Below are 20,025 nucleotides of genomic sequence, written 5' to 3'. Positions count from 1 at the left end.
TTTCAAAACAATTTGTAATTTAGGATTTCTGCCACTAGGTGGCACTACATCACTAAACATCACACCGAACTGCAAGTGAAAGCGTACCAGTCGCGCATCAGTCAACTTGCGAAACGTGCACGACGTCGTAGTCTGTCCACAAGTTTGTGGACAGCGACAAAACGGAAGATTGTCTCGAGCAAAGAAATAGCAAAGCAGTTGTTTTTCCGCAGGTTGTTGTTGTTATCTCCATGGCAACTTACACAGTTGTTTGTAAGGCGAATACGTTGGAGAGACAGGGTGGCTCCGACACTGGACTCTCTTGTTAGCTTTGGCCCCAGGACCCAAACAACCGAAATGAGCACCTGTTATTCTTCATTTCCCTCACACGGTAAAAACAACAATTGTACTATGCATAAATATTGTCACTTCATAGCCTGAATATATATTTATTCGAAATATAAATCGAGTTGTACTCTTACTTATTAGTGATAATAAACAATAAATATTATTGACTAGGAGTTCCCAACCAATCGATGGTTGACAGATTAGTCGTTGGATTGCTTCCAAGTCGACCGCGAGGTGAGAAGCGAGTGCGTCTGTGTGCGTGTCATTAAAATATTTTTTTTGTTAGTGTATACTGAACCCTGAGCATCCCTTCAGTCTAACTCGAACAAAAAAGGAGGTACAAAAAAATAAAATCAAATAAGTAGGTCACCTTTAACGTCCAGCGGCTCATGACCTGTATCACAGGAAGTGATTATTAGCGGTCAGCTGTCTGCGATCAGAACCGTTGAGATGCATTTTTTGGCGTTTATTCTCATTCAAAGTTTGATTTTTAATTCACCGATGGCATTGTCAACGAATTGGAATCCGAAGCGCCAAGAGAGGCATTTTAACACGGTCCACGCGAAGCACGACCCTGATGTTTCTGGACTTTACAAGCTACGAAAGGTGCATCGCAGCCTCCGTGTGTCAAATCTCCGAGAAAGGTAGGCAGTGCATTCCTTTTCACAAACTCCCAAGCGTTTGTATCAAATTATTTTAATGTTCCTTCACGTTCGGGTACTTTTTTTGCCTGTTGCTCTTCATGGCGTGCGTGTGTGCGTACTTGCGGTGGTAACTGCAAAAAAGGTAAAATGATGCCTAAAATGATGAAAATAATTGCACTTGTTACTTATTCAAGAGTATGTAAGGAATACAACAGAGTTTCTTTAAACCTTTTTTCTACTTAGAGTTTCTTCAAACCTCTTTTCTACTTAATTTATCTAAAAAATACATTTTGGGGTATTTCTTGTGCTTACACCACCATGTCGGGCATGTCGAACGAAACTGTAGAACAGTCTGGATGTAAAAATGCCAAAATATGCTTCAAACTGTTGTGTAAACATATGGTCAGGTTATAGTATTTGGAGAGTGGGCCGTGCAGTTTTGTGCTTTTGATTTGTTCAGGTTGTCGCTTATCATTGTTGCTGTGGTTACCTTCCATGACCTTTGCTATATGAACTTTTCATGCAGCGTTTCTGTGAAATGAATGAAAAAAATATTTGTATACGTATGTGTGCATGTAAGTAAACAGTATATTTTGGGGAAAAGGTGGTAAACAATATGGCCGCTTTTTTTTTTGCTGCCAACCAGAGAACCTGAGAAAATAAATCAATTTTATTGGTAGACACACACGCACATAGTCAAAAGATGTTTCAAAACACAAACTGTACATTCAGCCCTGTTAACCTCTCGCTCACCAATCACTTTATTAGGAATCAAGTTTGCTGCCTGAAAAAAAAAAAACCTGGCTGCCATGAATAAAAACTTCCAGTGATGACAACAAACGGCATAAATATGACTTTGAGCTGCTGCTCATTCTCATGGCTTTTTTTTAATAAGACCTGCTTGGGTTCTTTCACAATCTACTGTACAAAACTTAATGGGTGTTATTGTGAAAATCCAGTTCCACAAAAAGAAAAAAATAAGTATACGAGGAACAGAAGGCACAGCGTCAACACAATTAAGGACGAACGTGTAATCAGCCAAGTCAATGTCGTCGGGACAGTACAGCAGATCGTTGAAACAAAACATGATAAGGATGCTTTGTTTTTCATTCTAACATAAAGTTCCATTTTCTTGATGATGCAGCGGCCCTCGAAAACAACGTGCCAACTCGTACTTGAAATACAGCTCGGAATACACAGCGTCAAATCGTAACCAACGTGACTTACGATTGTTTCATTCCAAGAAGTTTTAGAGCCACTCTAAAAAGAAAAAAAAACAATCACTGCATAATTTTACAAGCAAAAAGTAGGATATATTTGAGATGGGAGTCCTTTTATGAATAATTTCTTTTTTTGCTGGATAAAAAGTTGCAAAATTTGAAGATTAGCTATAGAATTGACAAGAATAGTCGTACAGTCATCCACAAAATAGTATATTGTCAAGATAAAAAGCATTCTTGCCTTGATAAAAAACATAATTTAAGAGGTGAGTTGACTATATAAAGGCCAATATTTGAGGGGGATTTTTTGTTAAATACTTGAGATTTTCTTTAATTTTATGAGGAAAAAGTCACACATGATTTTCTAGAATTTTGCACGGGTAAATTCAACACCAAGGAGGGAAAAAAGATAAAGCTATAAATTATATTGAAGCGAATAGAGAAGCCCCATTTCGCCAGGCCGTAGCCCCGTCTAAAAGAAAAGCAGTGCTTTGTCACCATCTTGTGGTATATGTAAGGCAGTTATAAATATGTTGGGGGGGGGGGGGTTATTTACTCTCATATTTTTGCTACTGTTTTTCCCGCCCTAATCCACTGTGAATTACAAGTTTTCTCTCCTAAGATTCCAACTTCAGAATGGAAGTGTCATTTTGTTTTCTTTTTAGTTTGGCCGTAATACTCCTCAGTAGTTCCCGCCATTTCGGTTTGGAAAAAGAGCGTCAGGATAAAAGTTCCCAAATGGACGGTCGGTAACACTAACGAGGGAGTTGCGTTCACAGTGTCTCCTTTTGAGGAAGTAGAAAAAGCACCACACAATCTGGATATTTGCCACACTTCAAGACAAATGTCATTGGGATGCACTCCAAAAGTTAACACAAGTAGGGACCGAGGACAGATCCTTGCGAGACTCCACTTTGGGACAGTGCATGACGTCATCAGTCGGGTTCCACACAGCACTTGCGCGACGTCACTTGAGCGAGTAGAGCAGCTCGGCGGTGTGACAAAGCGCCAGCGGATGCGCCGAGGAGAAGTACTGGCAACACAGCCAGTCCTCCAATTCGGCGTTGCGCTCGGGCTCCAGCGACCGCTCGGCAAACTTCATCATGAGCAGCGCCCGCTTCACGTCCAACCAGTTGAGGAGGCCCTCGTGCCGGGCGCCGTCCGGCTCGCGCCTCTCCCACTGCTGATCCATCAGGTCCTTCCGGGGCCCCCACAGGAGGCTTTGCAGGACCCGCTTGGCGTCCTGGATGTGGATGCGCTTGATGGGGTCCGGTTGGAGCAGAAGGCGAGCCAGCCTCTGGAGGCCGGCCGAGTACAGCGACACGGCCGGGATGGCCGGCAAGTCCTCGCAGCGGTAGTCCTGCTCCTTCAAGGCCGGACTCACCTCCAAAAGGGAAAACAAACACATTTACAATCGGAGATTTGAAATCATGGCTCGAACAAAGTTGTACATTTTGGAGAAGTCATACTTTTGAGGATAATGTCGTCCATTTCCCAAGCAAAAATGTCGTTATGTTCCCGAAGAGCTCACCTCAAAGGGGTTAGGCTGGTGGAGGAGCTCGTAGATCAGGATGCCCGTCTGGAACTCGTCAAATTTGCGGTACTGGGCGGCGGACACGATCTCCGGCGCCAGTCGGGCGTGGTCCCGCTTGACGCGGGGATCGGCGCTGGTGGACGCGGCGTCTTCGGCCGAGCGCCGCTTGGCCTTGGCGAAGTTGCTGATAAGCAGGCGAGGGAGGTGACGCTGACTAAAAGCGCCGCCGGTCTCGCTCTGCTGAGGGGCCTGCGATGCGGACGGCGTCGGGGAGTGAGGCACCAGGAGCAGGTTCTCCAGGCAGAGGTGGCGGTGCGTGACGCCGTGTTCCTTCAAGTGCTCCAGGCCGTGGCACAGCTGCAGCAGCAGGAAGCAGACGCGCCGCTCGTAAACCTCCGGCTGGCTTTTGTGGAAGGCCTCAAATTCGTGAGCGAAGTCGGCCGCCGTCTGCCGGGGGATCTCGGGCGCGATGACCACCACCTGTTCGCGCTCCGCCCGCTGGCCGCGGAGCTTGGGCGAGGACGCGAGCGACGCCGCCGACGCCCGGTCGGAGGGCAGCATGCTGGGAGGGACGCACGCCAGGAAGTGGCCGCAGTCCTGCTGGAGGTTGAAGTGCGGCGGCATACTCTGCTGCACCGACAGGCCGTACAGGTGGCCCTGCTTGGCCTCCGCCGACGGACTCTTGCAGATCTGCCGAGGCAGGAAGAGGAGGAGCGGGCAGTGAGAGAGGGAAGATGAAAAAGAACGGTGGAGGGGGAGCCAAGACCACGTGCAAGAAAGGAATTCTTTTTCGCAAGCTTTCAAGGTCAATGCCCAATGAGTTCCCGTTCAGGTGAAATCAATGCTGTTGATGCATCGATGAACATGATCCGATCAAGCGAGTGATCCGATCAAGTTTTCCAATTTGCTAGGAAAACGGTCCATAGTGCCAATTAGAAAAGTTAAGCCTGTTCAATCTCAATCTCAAAATCATCCTCCGATCCTTTTAGCCATCGCGGCAGGACTGAAGTCTGGAACCTGAAAAAACTACCAAGCCCAAATGTGCATTTCGAAAAGTTAGCTCAAGGACCGAGTAGCAGATGTCTCTCAAAGATTATCCTGAATGATTATCTTGTGTGGGACTTGGTAAGAGTGCCCCCCCTCCTCCTCCCCGCCCCAATCGAAACTTTTGATATTTTCATGAGTGGTCCAACACAGAGTTTGGTCGAGGCACGGCCTCAAGATTGGCACCATTCTGACAACATCTTCTTAGCAAGCCATAGTAAAACATAAGGGGGGGGTAGGACTATGCTTTGAGGTCTTTCGGGATTTATCTGATTCTAAATTCCGCCGGAAGATGAATGAGCGAAGCCGACAGCTTCAAATACTCTACAAAGAGCCGCTAAGGACCAAGTCCACGCCCCATCTTCCGCTTGTGTTTACTTTGGAGCCGTGTTGTGCGCCCCAGCGGCACCAACCCATCTGAAGTCCCGGAACAAACAAAAACCCGTGCCCGATTATAATCAGCGGACCATCCTTAACCTGAAAATCAACCGCGGCGAAGCTCAGGTTTGCCTAAAATGCCCTCACCCCAAAGACAACAAAACAAATTGTGTATCTGTACGTTACCTTCACGGCGTAGGAGTTTCCGGGGTCGGAAGCGCAGGCGGCGGAATAGTAGACGGCGTCGCCCGCGTTGCAACTGGGCTTGTTGGACGTGAGCCTGAACAGTGACCAGTTGCTCTCCTCGAACCTCAGCCGGTTTCTCTGCGAGCTCATGAAGCGCTCCTCGCATTTGAGAGCCAAGCGCCGCAGGGACTCGGCGTACAAGCCGCCCAGCTTGGAGTAAACGCCCTCGCGGCTGTCCATGTTGCTCAGGAGGGTCTGCAGCTGCAAAGTGGAGCCCGGGTTGGATGTCGGCCCCGCTTCGGAGCCCGAAAAGGGGACACTGAGCTGAGGGGAGGAGGAGCAGGTGATGCTACTGCGGCAGTGGACTCCTAAACGACCGCGACCCTTAAAAGGCTCGTCCAAAGTCCGGGATCTGGAGGGTCGGCCGAGTGGGACGTGACAGCGCTCCAGGGACTCATTGGAGGAGAAAATGGATGTCTGGTCGACTGGACTGGACGGTAAACTGGCCCGGCAGCTCGAGTCGTTGGGTCTGCACACGTTGTTTTCCGAGCCGCTGAACGGCAGGCGCGGGTAGGCCCGGACGAAGGCTTTGGAAGCGGCGCTGTCGGGGGCCGACGCCGTGCGGCTGACCGTCTTCTTCTCCGGCAGCGGAGGCGGCTGGTTGGCCGCGATGCTGAAAGTGGGCGGGCGCGGAGATGCGGGCGACGCCGCCGCCGGACTCCTCAGGAACGGGGAGGAGCAGGACAACCACGATCCGTCTCGATGGCCTGAGGAGAGACGGGACATTGCGCTTTCGGTCGAGCGTCCGAGACAGATTTAGCTTTTTCTTCCGACAAATCTCAGTTCCGATGTCCTTACCTCTAGCCTGTAACAAAACTGGAAACTTCCACAGTGCGGGACTCGTACTGAAATTCCAAACGCCGTCTTCCGTACGCGCTTGAGACATTGGCGAATCGAGGCTACTCGCTGACTTTTAGTGCCAGAGGAGTCAAGATACTGAGATAATTGTAGCGCTGCGACTCCAGTAACTGCGAGGAGGATGTAGCCGATCCCCCCCCCCACCCCCCGCCCTCCTCCCTCCGTTATCAGACTCCATAATTATCTCTTCAAACAACGCTGAAAGCCAGGAAGTCACAGCAATTGCGAGAGACTTTTTTTCCCCATCCCCAAAAAACATAAGCGACGTTTCTGCTTCTTCGTAGGTCTTTGGCGAGCTACTAAAAATGGTTTCTGCCCGGCGGTTCTCAGTCACAACATTTGAGCGAAAGAGGAAGAGATAAGATGACAGACAGCCGCAATAAAACCTTGGGAGTTCTTCGATTTGTCTGCGTTGCAGGTTTACTCTGGACAAAGTGCATCATGAGTGTAGTCAAACGCTAGCAACACTTCTCCATTCACGTTATCAAGACCGAGCTAACTACTTTTCCTGCACAGCGTCCGCCCATCGAGGTAAACACAAAAGTTGGAAGCAAAACAGTGGTCAAAAATATCAAAATTAAATATGTAAAATTAAAAACAAGAAAGTAAATGCGCATCTACTTGCCTATGGGCGCGGCAATATTTTTGTAATTACAGGTTCGAGAGTTGCTCGCATCTGACATCTCTCAGCCAGTCGCCGGCCTTTAGCGGCTTGTGGCTAACAGACGAGCCGCCTCGGGCGTTGGGCCAGGGCGGCCGCTTGGCCACTAGCGAGTGTCCTACTTTTCAAAGGCAGTCTCGAGAAAAAGGGACTTTTCAGGGGTACCTGCTTCTTTGACTAGTAATCGGTCCCTGCTGAGTAGGGGGTGAGGGGGGGTAAGCGGCATTCGATCAAAGCCACTCACCCGCGGCGTCAGCAGTCAGACTGTCGGTGGAGGTGGACGGGAAGCCGGCGCTGCCCAGGTCTCGAGGGGACGTGGCGGGACTCTCCAGTGAGCCGAGCAGGGCCAAGCGGTTCAGCTCCATGTTGCTGGCGCTCAAGTGGCCGGACACTCTGCGGTGGAGACGAATGAAGAGAGCGCTCAAACATTTATTTCATCGTTGCGGATCGTGGGAAAAACACGTATGGCCATTTTTGTTATTTTTTAAAAAAAAACAATTTTTATATGAACCGTTCCAGGGGCAGCGATTGCTACAGTGGACAGCTTATCATGTGATCGGGTTACAGGGTGAGCATCGTCCGACTTCTGAAAACGCCACATGCGGCGACTTTCCAATCAAGGCAACCAATTAAAGTGAATGATGCCCCCCCCTGCCCCCCCACTTGTCTAATCAGTGGCGCTAAGCCCACAGCCTTTAATCCCACTCGCTACTCGCTTGCCTCCGTTACAAAACCCGACTCATAAATCGGCGGACGACAAGCGCAGACGTGCCCGCGCACGTCTATGGACAAATGTGTCTCTCCCAAACACGACATTTTCTTTGCGGAAAGAATGTCGAACGCCGCCCGGTTAGCCGTGGGAGGGCGAACACCGCCCGACGATATATCCCTCAGGCGCCATTGAGTTTTTTTTTATGACACCTACTCGATGTCATGGAAAATAACGCAACAATTAAAGGTTCCAAGCATACGGAAGTTTGAAAAAATGATGCCTAACAACAATGTCGATAAACCATTAAGACAATTTCCAAAGCCCACAAACGAAAAGGCACGTCGTCACGACCCCAAATCGCACAATTAGGCAGGATGTTTTTGTCCCGCTTATTTTTAGGATGCCCGCTTTGAGCCCAAACGCCACTTGATGGCCATCCTAATTGCACATTTCCTCTTCACACATCCCAACGCTTCCTTCGCTATAAACGGACGCCGCGCAAGCTTGTCATTTGCAATTCCGTGACCGCACTCACCCGCTTTTTACAGCGTAGGCCAGCGTCCAGCGGGAAATGACACATTGCTTACCTACTGCGGGAACAGTGGCAAGATATGAACGAAAAGACACGATTGTGACATGAAACTGCGCTACCACAATAAAGCGTGACAAAAGAAAGGCGTGTGTGTGTTTGTGTGTGTGTGACGTTGTTAGGGCCTGATCTTGAATATGACGCATTTTATGGGATCGGGAGCAAGGTGGAGCATGGAAAGATTTGGGGCTGACTCACACACGGTGACGCAACAGCTCGGGAGAAGTTTTGATAAATGATCATCAGTCCGAGTTGCATCAGAAAAAAAAAAAAAAAGCTTGATGAGAAAACGATACAATGTCAGGAGCCTTCGACTGTTGAGGTTCCACTCTTCTTGCCTTTGGAGTCGGTTTTGAAAAAGCCAAACGAGAAGTCAAGGGAGCGTCAACTTAAGATTGTGGTGTGGTGAAAATCTGAATTTTCAAACTGTGAAATTTAGCTGACTTTTTTTTCTGTCCTCTGTCCATAGAATTCTTACTTGTATGAGTCTTTTGTGAAGCCCAATCAACCAATTCGTTAAAACGCCCGCCCCCCCTCCCGCATTTCCATCTCTCATGCCGGATTTCAGTGAAGCGTGCACATGTGGCTCACGCTCGAACCGGTGAAGCCTTTCAGCCGCAATTCAAACAAAGCTTCTTACCTCATGGTGAAGAGTCCAGGCTGGCAGGCTCCGCCCACTCAAAAATAAACAACGCGCTTCAGGATCAGCCGGGTGGCTCTCTAAAGACTTTCTCTAAGATGTAATCGAATCCCGGCACCGCCCGGGTCCGAGCTGGATTTGAAAGCTCCCAAATTAAGCGCTTCTTGTAATGGTGAGCGCTCACACGGCGAGTGACGACCGCCTGATCTATTAATTCTACTTCTATTGATGGGACACTTGTCACTGGCGGAGCGGGACAGTTTGGGCGTCGCCCCGGGCAACAATCTGTTCAGCAGAAGCCCCTTCTCCTTTTGGCTATCTCCAGCTGACTTGCACGAGAAGCCTTTTACGATCTTAGACACCCTCAGACACGGCGCATGTACACCCCCCCCCTTCTGCAGACAACTTTTTGTGTGAAGCAAAAGCCAAGCTAGAAATGACAACCCAAAAAAAATGTGCATTTTTTACAGCGTTATCTTATCAAAGCTCTGCGTCGTGAACCATCTGTGGCTCTTAAATGATTCAACACGTCCTCATGCGTCACAGGGGGACATGCAAACGCGTCAACTCGTTGGGTAACGACCCCCCAAAAAAATAGTCTCTGAAAAACTGAAAAGGCACAACCAACAGAGGCCAGCGTCCCGGTTTTGAACACCCTTTGTAATTTAACGTGTGGTTTTACAGTTCAAAGAAATGCTTGTCACAGAAGCGGTGCCTTAAATATTCAGGGATGGAAACGATATTGCCGTTTATTTTTTATTTTTATTTTTTGGGGGGTTTGCCACCAGGAAAAGTACAGTGAAATCGTGCACGAGTGAATTTGCGTACTCTTTTTGTGGGGAGGCTCTCCTCCGTTTTTCATCCAAAACTCACCTTTTCAGTGCTTTTGTGCTGAGGCCATAGCAATGTCCAAGAGAAAGCGTTACGATTCGGAACTGCTACTGTATTGCAAACAAAGGTCTGCATTTAAGAGCGTGTTCATTACAATCTTAAAAAAACTCGCATCACAAGCATGAATGGAACAAGCGGTGCATTGGGGAGGGTCGCTCTAACTGCCTGAATGAAGACGAAATAACACTGCACAGCGAGTGTGGCACCAACACTTTTATGTGCGTCCTATCACTGAGCAAAGTGTATTTACGCTGCCAGGAACAAGTGCCTGCCACGAGTGCTAAATGATATCTGATGCGCAAAGAAAGCCGAGCGGTGCCATTTCATGCGAATGCACATTCACAGGTAGAAACGGTGAAGGGCAACGTCAATTTGCGTTATTAACTCATTCACTCCCAAAGACGGATTTAGACGTCTTTTCAGACGCCACGCGTTTAATCGCAACTCCTCATTTTATATTGACTGTACTTGTCTGAAATGGCAATTTTCAGACCCTTTTCAAGTACAGTCGATATAAAATGAGGAGCTGCGATTAAATGTGTGGCGTCTGAAAAGACGTCTAAATACGTCTTTGGGAGTGAATGAGTTAATGGGATGGTTTATGTTGGGCTGCATTTGTCTCACTGCAAGTAACTCTAGGATGCCATTCGTTGAAGGGGTGTCCAATTTCGAACCGAGATTGCTTCTTTGACAATAACTCTACTTTAACACCGGATTTTGTCTGATCTCGGACGCTAAGCAAGATCAAGATCTGGATGAGAGACCTTGGATCTTGGAATAAAAGGTCCAGGATTACCTACTTTCTGTGGGTAAATGCTGGAAGATTGATTCCCTGACTTAAGTCGACTCTCGGAACTGCGGCGAGTTTACCGGACCCGAGAACCCTAATGTCAAGTCAAGTTTCACATCTTAGAAATTCTGGGTACAATGGCTTGTCAATGGGGTACCTGAAACACCGGAAACATTCTACCCTCAGTGAACGGACTCCTTCTGTCCCACTTCTGCAATCAAACGGCTTGCGTTGACCAATCGAATGTTGGAAGGTTCATTCTTACCTGTGCTGTTTCTTGGGTGGCGGCGGTGGAGGTGCTTGATTGGCCTCATGGCTGGCCGATGCCTGCCTCCCCGCTGCCAGAAACTCCGTTGAGCTCTCGTGCTGCTTGGCCGGCATGCTCCCGCTCCGCTTGGCTTCCTCCACTCTGACGGCACCCTCGCCGTCCCACTGACAGGCACCATTGTTAGGCAGGGGCGGGGGGACCGTGCCTGGCTCTGTCATCTGAGGGGGGCTGCTCGAGGCCTTGTCGCAGACTCTGGACTCCTTGCAAACAGCAGCGCCATTGACCGGGCCTGTCACACGAGATGTTGTCTGGGGATTAGTAGTCAGCGTCTTCTTTTCAGCCTCTTTCCGCTCTCCCTCCTCTTCCTCCACTTCCTCGTCAATACGACAGTTCCAGGTGGAGCTTTGGTGGTGGTGGTGCTTGGGCCAGCGCTCGGATGCTGCCGGGCTGTGGTTTTCCGGCTGGCTCTTGAAGTGCCCCTCTTTGGCGGAGACCAGGAAAAGCATGGAGATCTCGGGGAGGGGAACGGGAGACGATAAGGACGGAGAGAGGCTCGATGTGCTCAGTCTGGAAAGGTCCGGAAGGGGAACGGGCGAAGAAATGGATGGCGAGAGGCTGGAAGTGCCCAGTTTGGGGGACCGGGTGGTCCTTTTTGGTGGAATGGGAGGGCTAGATTGCGGCCTGGGGTGGAACAAGGGACTGAGGCTGGGCTCTGTAACCAAGGAGGGGGCACTGCGGCTGGGGCTGGGCCAGCGGAAGGCGGTGCTGCCGGGGTCCTTGTGTGCCGTGGGGCTAAAGTGGCACCGTGTGCTGATGGCTGAATCGGGGCTGCTCAGGTAAAACGTCCTGTTGTTCTCCTCGGTGTGAGCAGCCATCACAGTGATGGTTGTCCGCTGGCCTTCTTCTGAGAGTTCAGAGTTGTTGGTCCGGTCTGGGGAAGCCAAACGGGCTTGCGGCCTGCGCTTTTTCTTGGTGCTCTCTGCGTAGATGGGCTCCGAGTCTGGACCACTGGGGGAACTAAGCGCCGAGTTGCCCGTCACTTGCGGGCTTTGAGGGCTACCAACAGAACCCCCAGTTGCAGGCAGTGAATCTGTGCTGCTACCGAATGAAGAAGAGGAGGAGTCTAATGGGCTGTTTTGTTTGGACAGGACGGGAGGAGAGCGGACGGATGGCCGACTGGGATTTAGCGTATCCAGAGACGAGGCCGAGGTTAAGGGACTGGCAGTAGTGCTGGATGTCTTAGCGTTTACCCCAAAAGTATTCCTATAGCTGATGCCATTGCTGTATGATTTGGCAGGACTGGTCGGGCCAATTTCCGCAGGAAAAGGTTTCTCCACGGAATTCTGACGCAAAAAATGTGCTCTCTTTACCGCACTACTGGACTGACAAGGACTAATGGTGGGAGAGGCGCTACTATTCTGCTGCCAACGGGTGTCTTCATTGACATTGTGAGGACATTTACCTTCATGTTGGGTGACCAACATGTTGCTAATGATCATGGAGTCTTTGGACAATGAAGAAAAGCAAAAGTCCGTCTTGGTGTCCGGACTTTTAAGAGTTGAATCTCGAAGGCTTTTATTACAGTTACTACTATCAATATAAAGGGAGGATAGATCCAGAATCTTTTTCAGGCCCAAACGCTCCACTGGGCTCTTTGTGTTCTTCTGTCAAACACACACGAAAAAAAAAATGGTCAAGAACACAAATCTACAGCATGACAAACGGTTCAAGAAAGTCACCTGCTCTATGTTCATGTTGACATCAGCCATCGACTCGCCGGCGTCCAAGCTCATCATGGTGGGCTTGACGGCGATGGTGGGTTTGCTGTAGGGTGAAGGTGCCGTCACTGCCTCGTCGGCGTCATCGCCTCCGCCCTTCAGACACGCAGAGGCGGGCGCGGCGCCTGCCGGGCGGCCTGCGGTCTTGTGCGCGCTGAGCTGCTGGAAGCAGTTCTTGCAGGAGCCGGGTTTCCACACGTGTTCTGCAAAGTCGCTGCACACTGACATCTTCGGCTTCGCTCGATCGGCGGAAGGTCAGAAGTGGCGGTGGGGCCTCGCGGCACGGGCGGGACGCGCTCTCATGGCTGCCAAGGTTGTGGTGGATCAGGAGGACGGGGGGGGGGGGGGCAAAAGGCATCAGGTTGAAATCAGCTGGTAGATTTTGCTCAACATATGTCCTACGTCTTCGGAGCAACACGGCTATTTTGGCGCGAAGCAACAAAGTGCTAATTTTGCTTTATGATGGTCATACGTAGGTATGATGTCACATCAAAGTCAGTTATTCGTTCTTTATTTTCATGTACGTGAAGTAGTTTATTCTTATGCAATATACGAGTAGCTGTGTACCTGAAAACGGACACAAATTTGCAATTGTAGCAAATTAAGTGCATTGAATTTTGAAATATTGCAGTGCAGTATAACATTGAGTGATTTTTAAAAATATTTATAAACCAACAAATGAAATGCCAATAATATACGACGGCAATATATTTGGGTTAAATAATGACGTATTTAATCATTGTATCATATCAAAATGTAACTGAAAAGGAATCAACAAATGTCTATTACATATAAAAAGATGGAAACGGTTTTCAGGGAAATAAGTCAAAAATATAAATGTACACTAGATCAGAAATTGGTCACCATGGTTACCAGGATTTTGCTTAAACAACTCACATTTTGTGGCCAGCTGAGACGACAGGATTAAAAAAAAAAAACATTTAATTTGGTGCGGATCCAGGAGAACTCAATGGGAACTCAATTCGTACTCATGACAAAAAATAAAAATAAAAAATCTGCAAATGCAGGAGGAGATATTTATGAGGAGCGTATAATTTGGTGCCCGGTGTCACTATAGCTGGAATCTGCTATTGGAGATGAAAACGATCCATCATCTCGGCTTCCCTTGGCTACGCTCGAACTTCCAATGTAAAAACAGCCACAAGGGAGCCTGATCGCAGGCATCCATTAGGATATAAATGTCATCTGCGCATGTAACATAAGAAGCGCTGGCATTTCTTGTTCCCGTGGCCTTCGAAATGTTGCAGCGAAAAAAATAAATAAAATTGGAGCAAGCACAAGAAGAGAGGCTTGTTGTGAATCCCAGTGACATAAAAGCCCCGCCGGGTCATTGGCAGCCCCCCCGACATGCTGCAGGAAGACGGACGAGCCTCAAACATCCCGGAGGTCGGAATGTAAGGAATGTCAAAAAGGCGCAAGTCTCACCAGGGTGAATCTCACACCCTGGAAAAAAAAACTCCTCTCCTCTCCCCTCCTCTTCTAAACACATTCAAGAGTCAGAGCACATGTCCTTGCACAAACAAAGGCTGCCCCCCCGCCCCCTTCCTCCTGTTGAACAGGAGCGACAGCGACAGGATCAACACTACTTCACAAGGATCATTTGTTGCTCGGCATCTCTCTTTATTTTTCCTCAGCCCGTTTTAATGACCTCTCAACAAGGCGCTGCAATGACACACAAGCCTTATTAAGAGCAGCTCTCAAAAACGCTCGCAAACCTGTTCCAGAATGCAAGAAGGATATCCCGAAGCACAATTGCGTGGACTCGGGGAAAGAGGCGATTTCCCACTGGTTTTGTACCAAATAATTAATGTTTACATTTGACTTTGTTCCCCCCCCCGCCTAACTCACTTGAAGTTCGCTCGATGTTTGTTTAGTTTTGTGTTTATGACGACAGCGAGAGCCTCGCCTATCAACCTAGCGCAATCCGGTCCAAACCGAACGCCGACGGTTTAGAAGGAGCTCACATTTGGGTTTGGCATTCCTTTTGGTTGTGGGTTTTGAAGCGGTTTCACTGTCTTCTGCTTTTCCGCTATGAAAGTTGAGTTTGATTTAGCGATCGTTGACATGACAACAACGTCAAACATGACAAGAACATCTTTCATTTTTCTGTTTTGAATCATCAGGGAACGCGTTTTTGCCAAGTCTGCCCTTTTGCCTCCAAACTAAAACTCCTGCTACGTCCCTATTTGGGTCATTCCGACGATCCCTCGACATATTCAGGGAAGTTTGTTTGCTAGACCCCACTGTCGACATTCCCCACGCCTCCTCAAGCTCAAGGTCCAATATTTCTCACTTCCTCTTATGGGGGAAAAAAAAAACAAAAAACTGTCCCAAGTTCAGTCACACGACAATGTCCAAAGTAACAAACATGATTGTGTTAAGACGTCACCAATGTTGACAGATGGCTTTGGAAGATACTTGACAATGTGACAACGCTAACTAGTGGCCTGGCATGTTAATTACAGCGTTTTCAATCATTTTTTGCAAGTCTGTGCGAACAGGTTTCGCTGTGAATTTGTCATCTGCACGTACATTTTTTCACATTTGAGAAAATCACTCAATAGCATGACAGTGGATTCTCGGCATCACACATTAAACAATTTGTTTCAACTGAAAACCAATCAAATCTGTGTTGCTTTTGAGTGCTTATCCAAATGGAAATAGTCGAAAACGTTTCTAATAGGAACCTTTTTTAAAAATAACTCAAATGACCACATCACAATGTGTTATTAATGGCTAATATGCCCACCATAGCTGTCCTATACTCAGAAAAAGCTTATTCAGATATTTTTGTTGGATGAGGCCACCCGTGCTTTAAAGTGCAACACAATTCCGTTTGAATGGAGCGCGTCCATACGTCGAATTAGCCTTTTGTCTTTTTTCAAAAAGTGAGCAAAATACCTATGTGACGTCATCATCACACGATCAAAAACAAGTGTTGACGACGCGAGTACAACTTCAACCATTACAAAAACAGAACAAACAACGTCACACGCGTGTGGCTTTGAACGTATCGATTGAGACACTTGAGTGACTCTAAACGAGGTGTGTACATTGCGTGTTTGTTGACGAATTATTAGATATATGAGCAAGAAATGACCGGAAGCTTACCTGCCCGGACTTTCAGTTTTTGCCTGGCAACAAGAAATCAACCCAAGAAAAAAAACCCCTCAAAACTAGACCAGGGAATAAAAGTCGTGTGTTCGAAACTCTCCCGCGTATCCGTCTTCTGCCTTGCTGACTAATCCCCGAAGGCGACAGACAGGTTCTTAAGGCGGTGGGCTGCTTTGCTCGTCGGTGTGGTTGCAGACGTGCGCACACGTTGCTGCTGTTTGGTTGAATGGACTGTGAATGAATGTGAGTGTGCGCTGTGCAGAGGTGCAGCACGAATCCTCTGCAGCAGCTTGGAGGGGAGGGCGAGAAGAGAGAAGGGGGGGGGGTTGAGGTGGGAGGAGCCCCGCAGCAGCCATCCTGTCTGACCACGAGTGGCTTTTTTATTACCTCCACCAAGGAGGAGGTTTTTTTAACTCCACTTTCATCCGTGTTTATTTGGTGACACACAAACCCCCAAAAACTTGCGTGCGCACCCGTTGTGTCCTTGCTAAGGCTGTTGTCTTAATCGCTCCCATGTGGATGCTTTCAATGAATAATTTAGCACACATGACAAGCAGTTAAAATAAAAAGTGTTTTGATGTGGCGTTTAGCTGGATGTATATGGAAGGTTTTTTTTTGAAGCCACTTCCGCCCCCCCCCCCCCCCTCCTTTAGACCTCCCTTGGACTGTTATGCTTTGAATGTCCTGGGCCTGCGCTTGAAAATACAGCGCAAAGTCTTTGCAGCTGTCACATGGCATGCGGCCTATCAATAAATCACTAGTCGTACAACACTTACTTGAATGAAATGAACATGGCACGCTGGAGGCAAGCCAGGATCATGAAACATCTCCGAGAAGTGGGAAGATTTTCCTGTGCCCCCCCCCCCCCCCCGTTTCCCGGCCTGCAGCTCTGCATTACAATCGGATAAACACGTAGCATTAAGTTAGCTCGGAATGGTTTTGCGTCGCGTTTATAGACAGATTTTTACAAGCCTTGTATGTATATATTTTTGACTGCACTTGTCGCTTTTTTTATTTTTATAATAATAGAATGAATTATTAAAAAGACATTCCCCTCAAATTGAATCTGGCAAGGAGTAGATGGAGGGTTTTAATGCAAGCGGCAACTAATTGACTTGTAATGATGGCCGCCATTATGGAGATCACCTTGCCCTATCTCCACTCCGGTGGACAAGGCCAGAGAAATCCCACTGGAGCAACTTAATCAAGACGATTATAATTTTATTTATAGCTTGCAGCCGGCAGATTAACTCACCGTGCGTACGTCCTCGATGGTTTGTGTGTGTGTGTGTGTGTTTATCTCGGAACTTGAGAGTGCAGTCAAATGCTGCGTCCTCCATCTCGCCGTTCCTGGTAATCCTTTTTGTCCGAGCCGTTGCAACCTTCACTGTCTCGATTCTCCCGGGAGGCCTCATTTGCATTTTGGCAGCGGAGGATTTCCTGTTTTGCCCGTAAACGCGCTTAAGTGCAGATGAAATTGGAGACGTCTTCAAGGATTTGTACACGTGAATTGCGATTGTGTCTGCCTCATGGTCGTCTTTCGATAATTACAGTCTGACGTCATCAAAAAGCGAATGTTTTCACTCACCAGATTGTAAAAACGCGAATCATCAGTCATGCGCGCTACAAAGTCAGAGACATGCCCAGGCAAATGTGCAGAAAATGCGTTTCCCGATAAAACTACATGGAGACGTTTATGAGGGCTCTGGGGGGGGGCTCTATGTGTTCCGTTGTGTTCTTGCCGGTCCCCCCCATTTTTTTTTTAATCACGTTTTAAACTCCACTCTGTCGTGACCATGTGCTAAGAATGTCATTTCGAGGTGCAGCTTCATCGAGCCGCGTCACACGGCGTGGCGACCTCTCACCCGACGACCAAGGGAGGAAGGTCGTAGACTTTTGTCAGGGTTAAGTAACAAAGCAGGTATTGTGCTTTTTTTTTTTTTTTTTTTTTAAGTCCACTTCACCGCGTCGCTTGCCATCAAGCACAGAAGGACTCGTTAAAATAAATAAATAGCAACATGAAGCAGCATCTTGAGCTGACAGCAAAAGGTTGTTTGCTTGTTGAGTGTCATCAGACGGGCCGTTCAAAGTGCTGCGATGTGCATCCGGGCGTCTCATTGGGGTGTCGCACTTGATTTCCACGTTCCAATTTTGTCATGTTTACAGGCTCCAAAACACCTCAAATGATCATTTTTGGTTATAGTGAGTGATGTTTTCTTTCCTTCTATTTTTATGACTTCATAAAATGACTTAATTCCAATATATTTTTTCCTTTTTCCTGTCATAAAATTCCACACTTGTTCCTGGTATTAAGGCCGTCGTAAAAAGGATGCCTTTATTGTCATGTAATATGACTTTATTCTCAATAAACTGTGGACTCTTCCTCGTAACATTGCAGTTTTATCCCCTTAAAATCTTTTTTTTGCTCTGCATACTCGTAAAAATTCCAATTTTAGTCTCATAATGGCTGACTTGAAAATGACAAATGCTCCATTGTAAAATTATAATGTGTTTTTTTTTTATCAACTGATTTTTCTTCTCATGGTAACCCCCCCAACCCTAAAAAAGGACTTTTTCATGAAAACACTCCGATTCAGTCATGCTGACTTCTTTCTGATAAATTTTGGCATGGTCAATTTTAAGAGTTTTTCTGATGAGAGTGATATTTTATTCTCATAAGACAACTGTGTGTGTGTGTGTGTTTCCAAATTAAAGCACAGACCAACTTGTGCTTTCCTTTTTTTTTTCCTGCTACAAAGGCGCGCACGCCCCGCCTCCCTGGGGACTTTCTTCCCCGCAGGTTGCCTCTTACAAAGTAATATGAAGGTGAAGCCCCTCTGCCCCCTTCAAGCGAGCAACTCCCTCCCCCCTCATGTAACCGTAGCCCTCTGAGAGCCAGACAGCAGCTCGACCGACCCACCTTAAATCCACCTTCACAAATCCCTTCCTGTCATTCCGAGGTTGCCATGGCCGCACCTCGCCATGCACAAACAACACGCACACAAACCCACCCAATTATTTATTTCTTAATTTTTTTTTTCCCCCTATCGCCCCCACCGCGTGTCAGATGACGACATTTCTCTCAGCCTCCATTGTTGCATTCCCGTAGTTGCCCGGACAAGCTCAGATGATGAAATACACACCAAAGGAATGCATTTCAACAATATATCGGCCACTTCCATTGTTTAATCCACGAAATGTAAGAACACAATCCATTTGGCCACTTGGCTTTTCTTGTAAGAATAAATTGTCTTCAGGATATCAATTTAACGCTTGACTATCAGAATGGAGGGAAACAAAGTTGACGCAACCATGTTGAGGTGGTAATTGAAAAGCTTTCTGGGCTTGTATCAGAGGTGGAGGTGGAGGTGGAATGACGCTTCAGTGTAAAGCTTCTTTTACAAAGTTCACTGGCAAGAAAACCACGAGAGCGCTATGAACGTTTAGTGCACACAATTGCGGCAATGTTCCACCTTTGCTGGGTTCCGTGTGAAAGTCAAAATGTACATCCAAGTACTGTGTTCTTCCAGTGAAGGCAAAGGTGAGCAAATTTGGAGACTGTGACCAGCTGCCCACGTTGTGATTGGCTGCTTTTTTTTTGGGGGGGGGGGGGCAATGCCCTCATCAAGCCGTTGGTCCGACCAGCCACTTGCTGCTCTGCCCGGCTACTTGACCCACATAAACACAAACACGAGTGTTCACACATGCACGCACACGCTGGCGGCCATCTGCCAGCTGCATTAGGAGCCTTCAGATGTCCGGGTCACACCAGGTCTCGGCTATCGTAGCAACGGCGGGGCGGGGGGGGGGGGGGGGGGGGGGGGTCAGTCAGTGTCTTGTTAGTATTGAACACAAAACGATGGAACTAAAACAATACAGTCAATAATGATTCAATGGTTGAGATTTACTCTTGAAGCACAACGACAAGGATTTATGGAAAGAAGTCGAGATGAGTGCGGTGACCTTGGGCGGATAATTACGACTTGCTTCTGCAAGTTGAACAGCGTGAACACGAGTGCGGGGTGTGCATGCGTCCACCTTGTGTGGACTTCTAGATGATGAAACCAATTGATCGTCGTGTGAAGCCAAAATGAACAATAGCTGCGTTAATTAGTCCCGCAAGCGGATATAGTCAGTTGTTCAATTACGAAGGAGGGAGGGGGGCGGGGGGTATCAGAGGATCCCAGACAAAGCCCCCCCTCACATGTGCCGCCTGAGGCTGTATAAAATGCGTAAGAAGGAGGAGTGTGTGAATCACACTTGTTTCCCAGACACTTTTCGTCACCCCACCCCCACCCCACCCGACTTGT

At 47.9% G+C, this 20,025-nt stretch overlaps 1 protein-coding gene and 1 long non-coding RNA gene across 3 annotated transcripts in view; both read right to left on the bottom strand.

The window, feature by feature from the left end:
- The window catches only part of LOC127590905 (uncharacterized), a 271,544-nt gene that overhangs the window by 225,326 nt on the left and 26,193 nt on the right, over positions 1 to 20,025 (bottom strand). The window lies entirely within an intron of this gene.
- Positions 1,624 to 12,808, bottom strand: LOC127590865 (inactive tyrosine-protein kinase PRAG1). The gene is made up of 6 exons (XM_052050378.1): positions 12,542 to 12,808; positions 10,800 to 12,466; positions 7,157 to 7,305; positions 5,334 to 6,100; positions 3,723 to 4,415; positions 1,624 to 3,575 (listed from the first exon to the last, which is right to left on the bottom strand). The coding sequence occupies exons 1-6, from the start codon at positions 12,806 to 12,808 to the stop codon at positions 3,159 to 3,161; spliced, it is 3,960 nt and encodes a 1,319-aa protein (XP_051906338.1). The 3' UTR covers positions 1,624 to 3,158.

The sequence above is a fragment of the Hippocampus zosterae genome, chromosome 18 (assembly GCF_025434085.1).
Source record: "Hippocampus zosterae strain Florida chromosome 18, ASM2543408v3, whole genome shotgun sequence".
Classification (NCBI taxonomy): domain Eukaryota; kingdom Metazoa; phylum Chordata; class Actinopteri; order Syngnathiformes; family Syngnathidae; genus Hippocampus; species Hippocampus zosterae.
The sequence above is the reverse complement of the archived record's forward strand: the minus strand, read 5'-3'. Positions and strand labels throughout refer to the sequence as shown.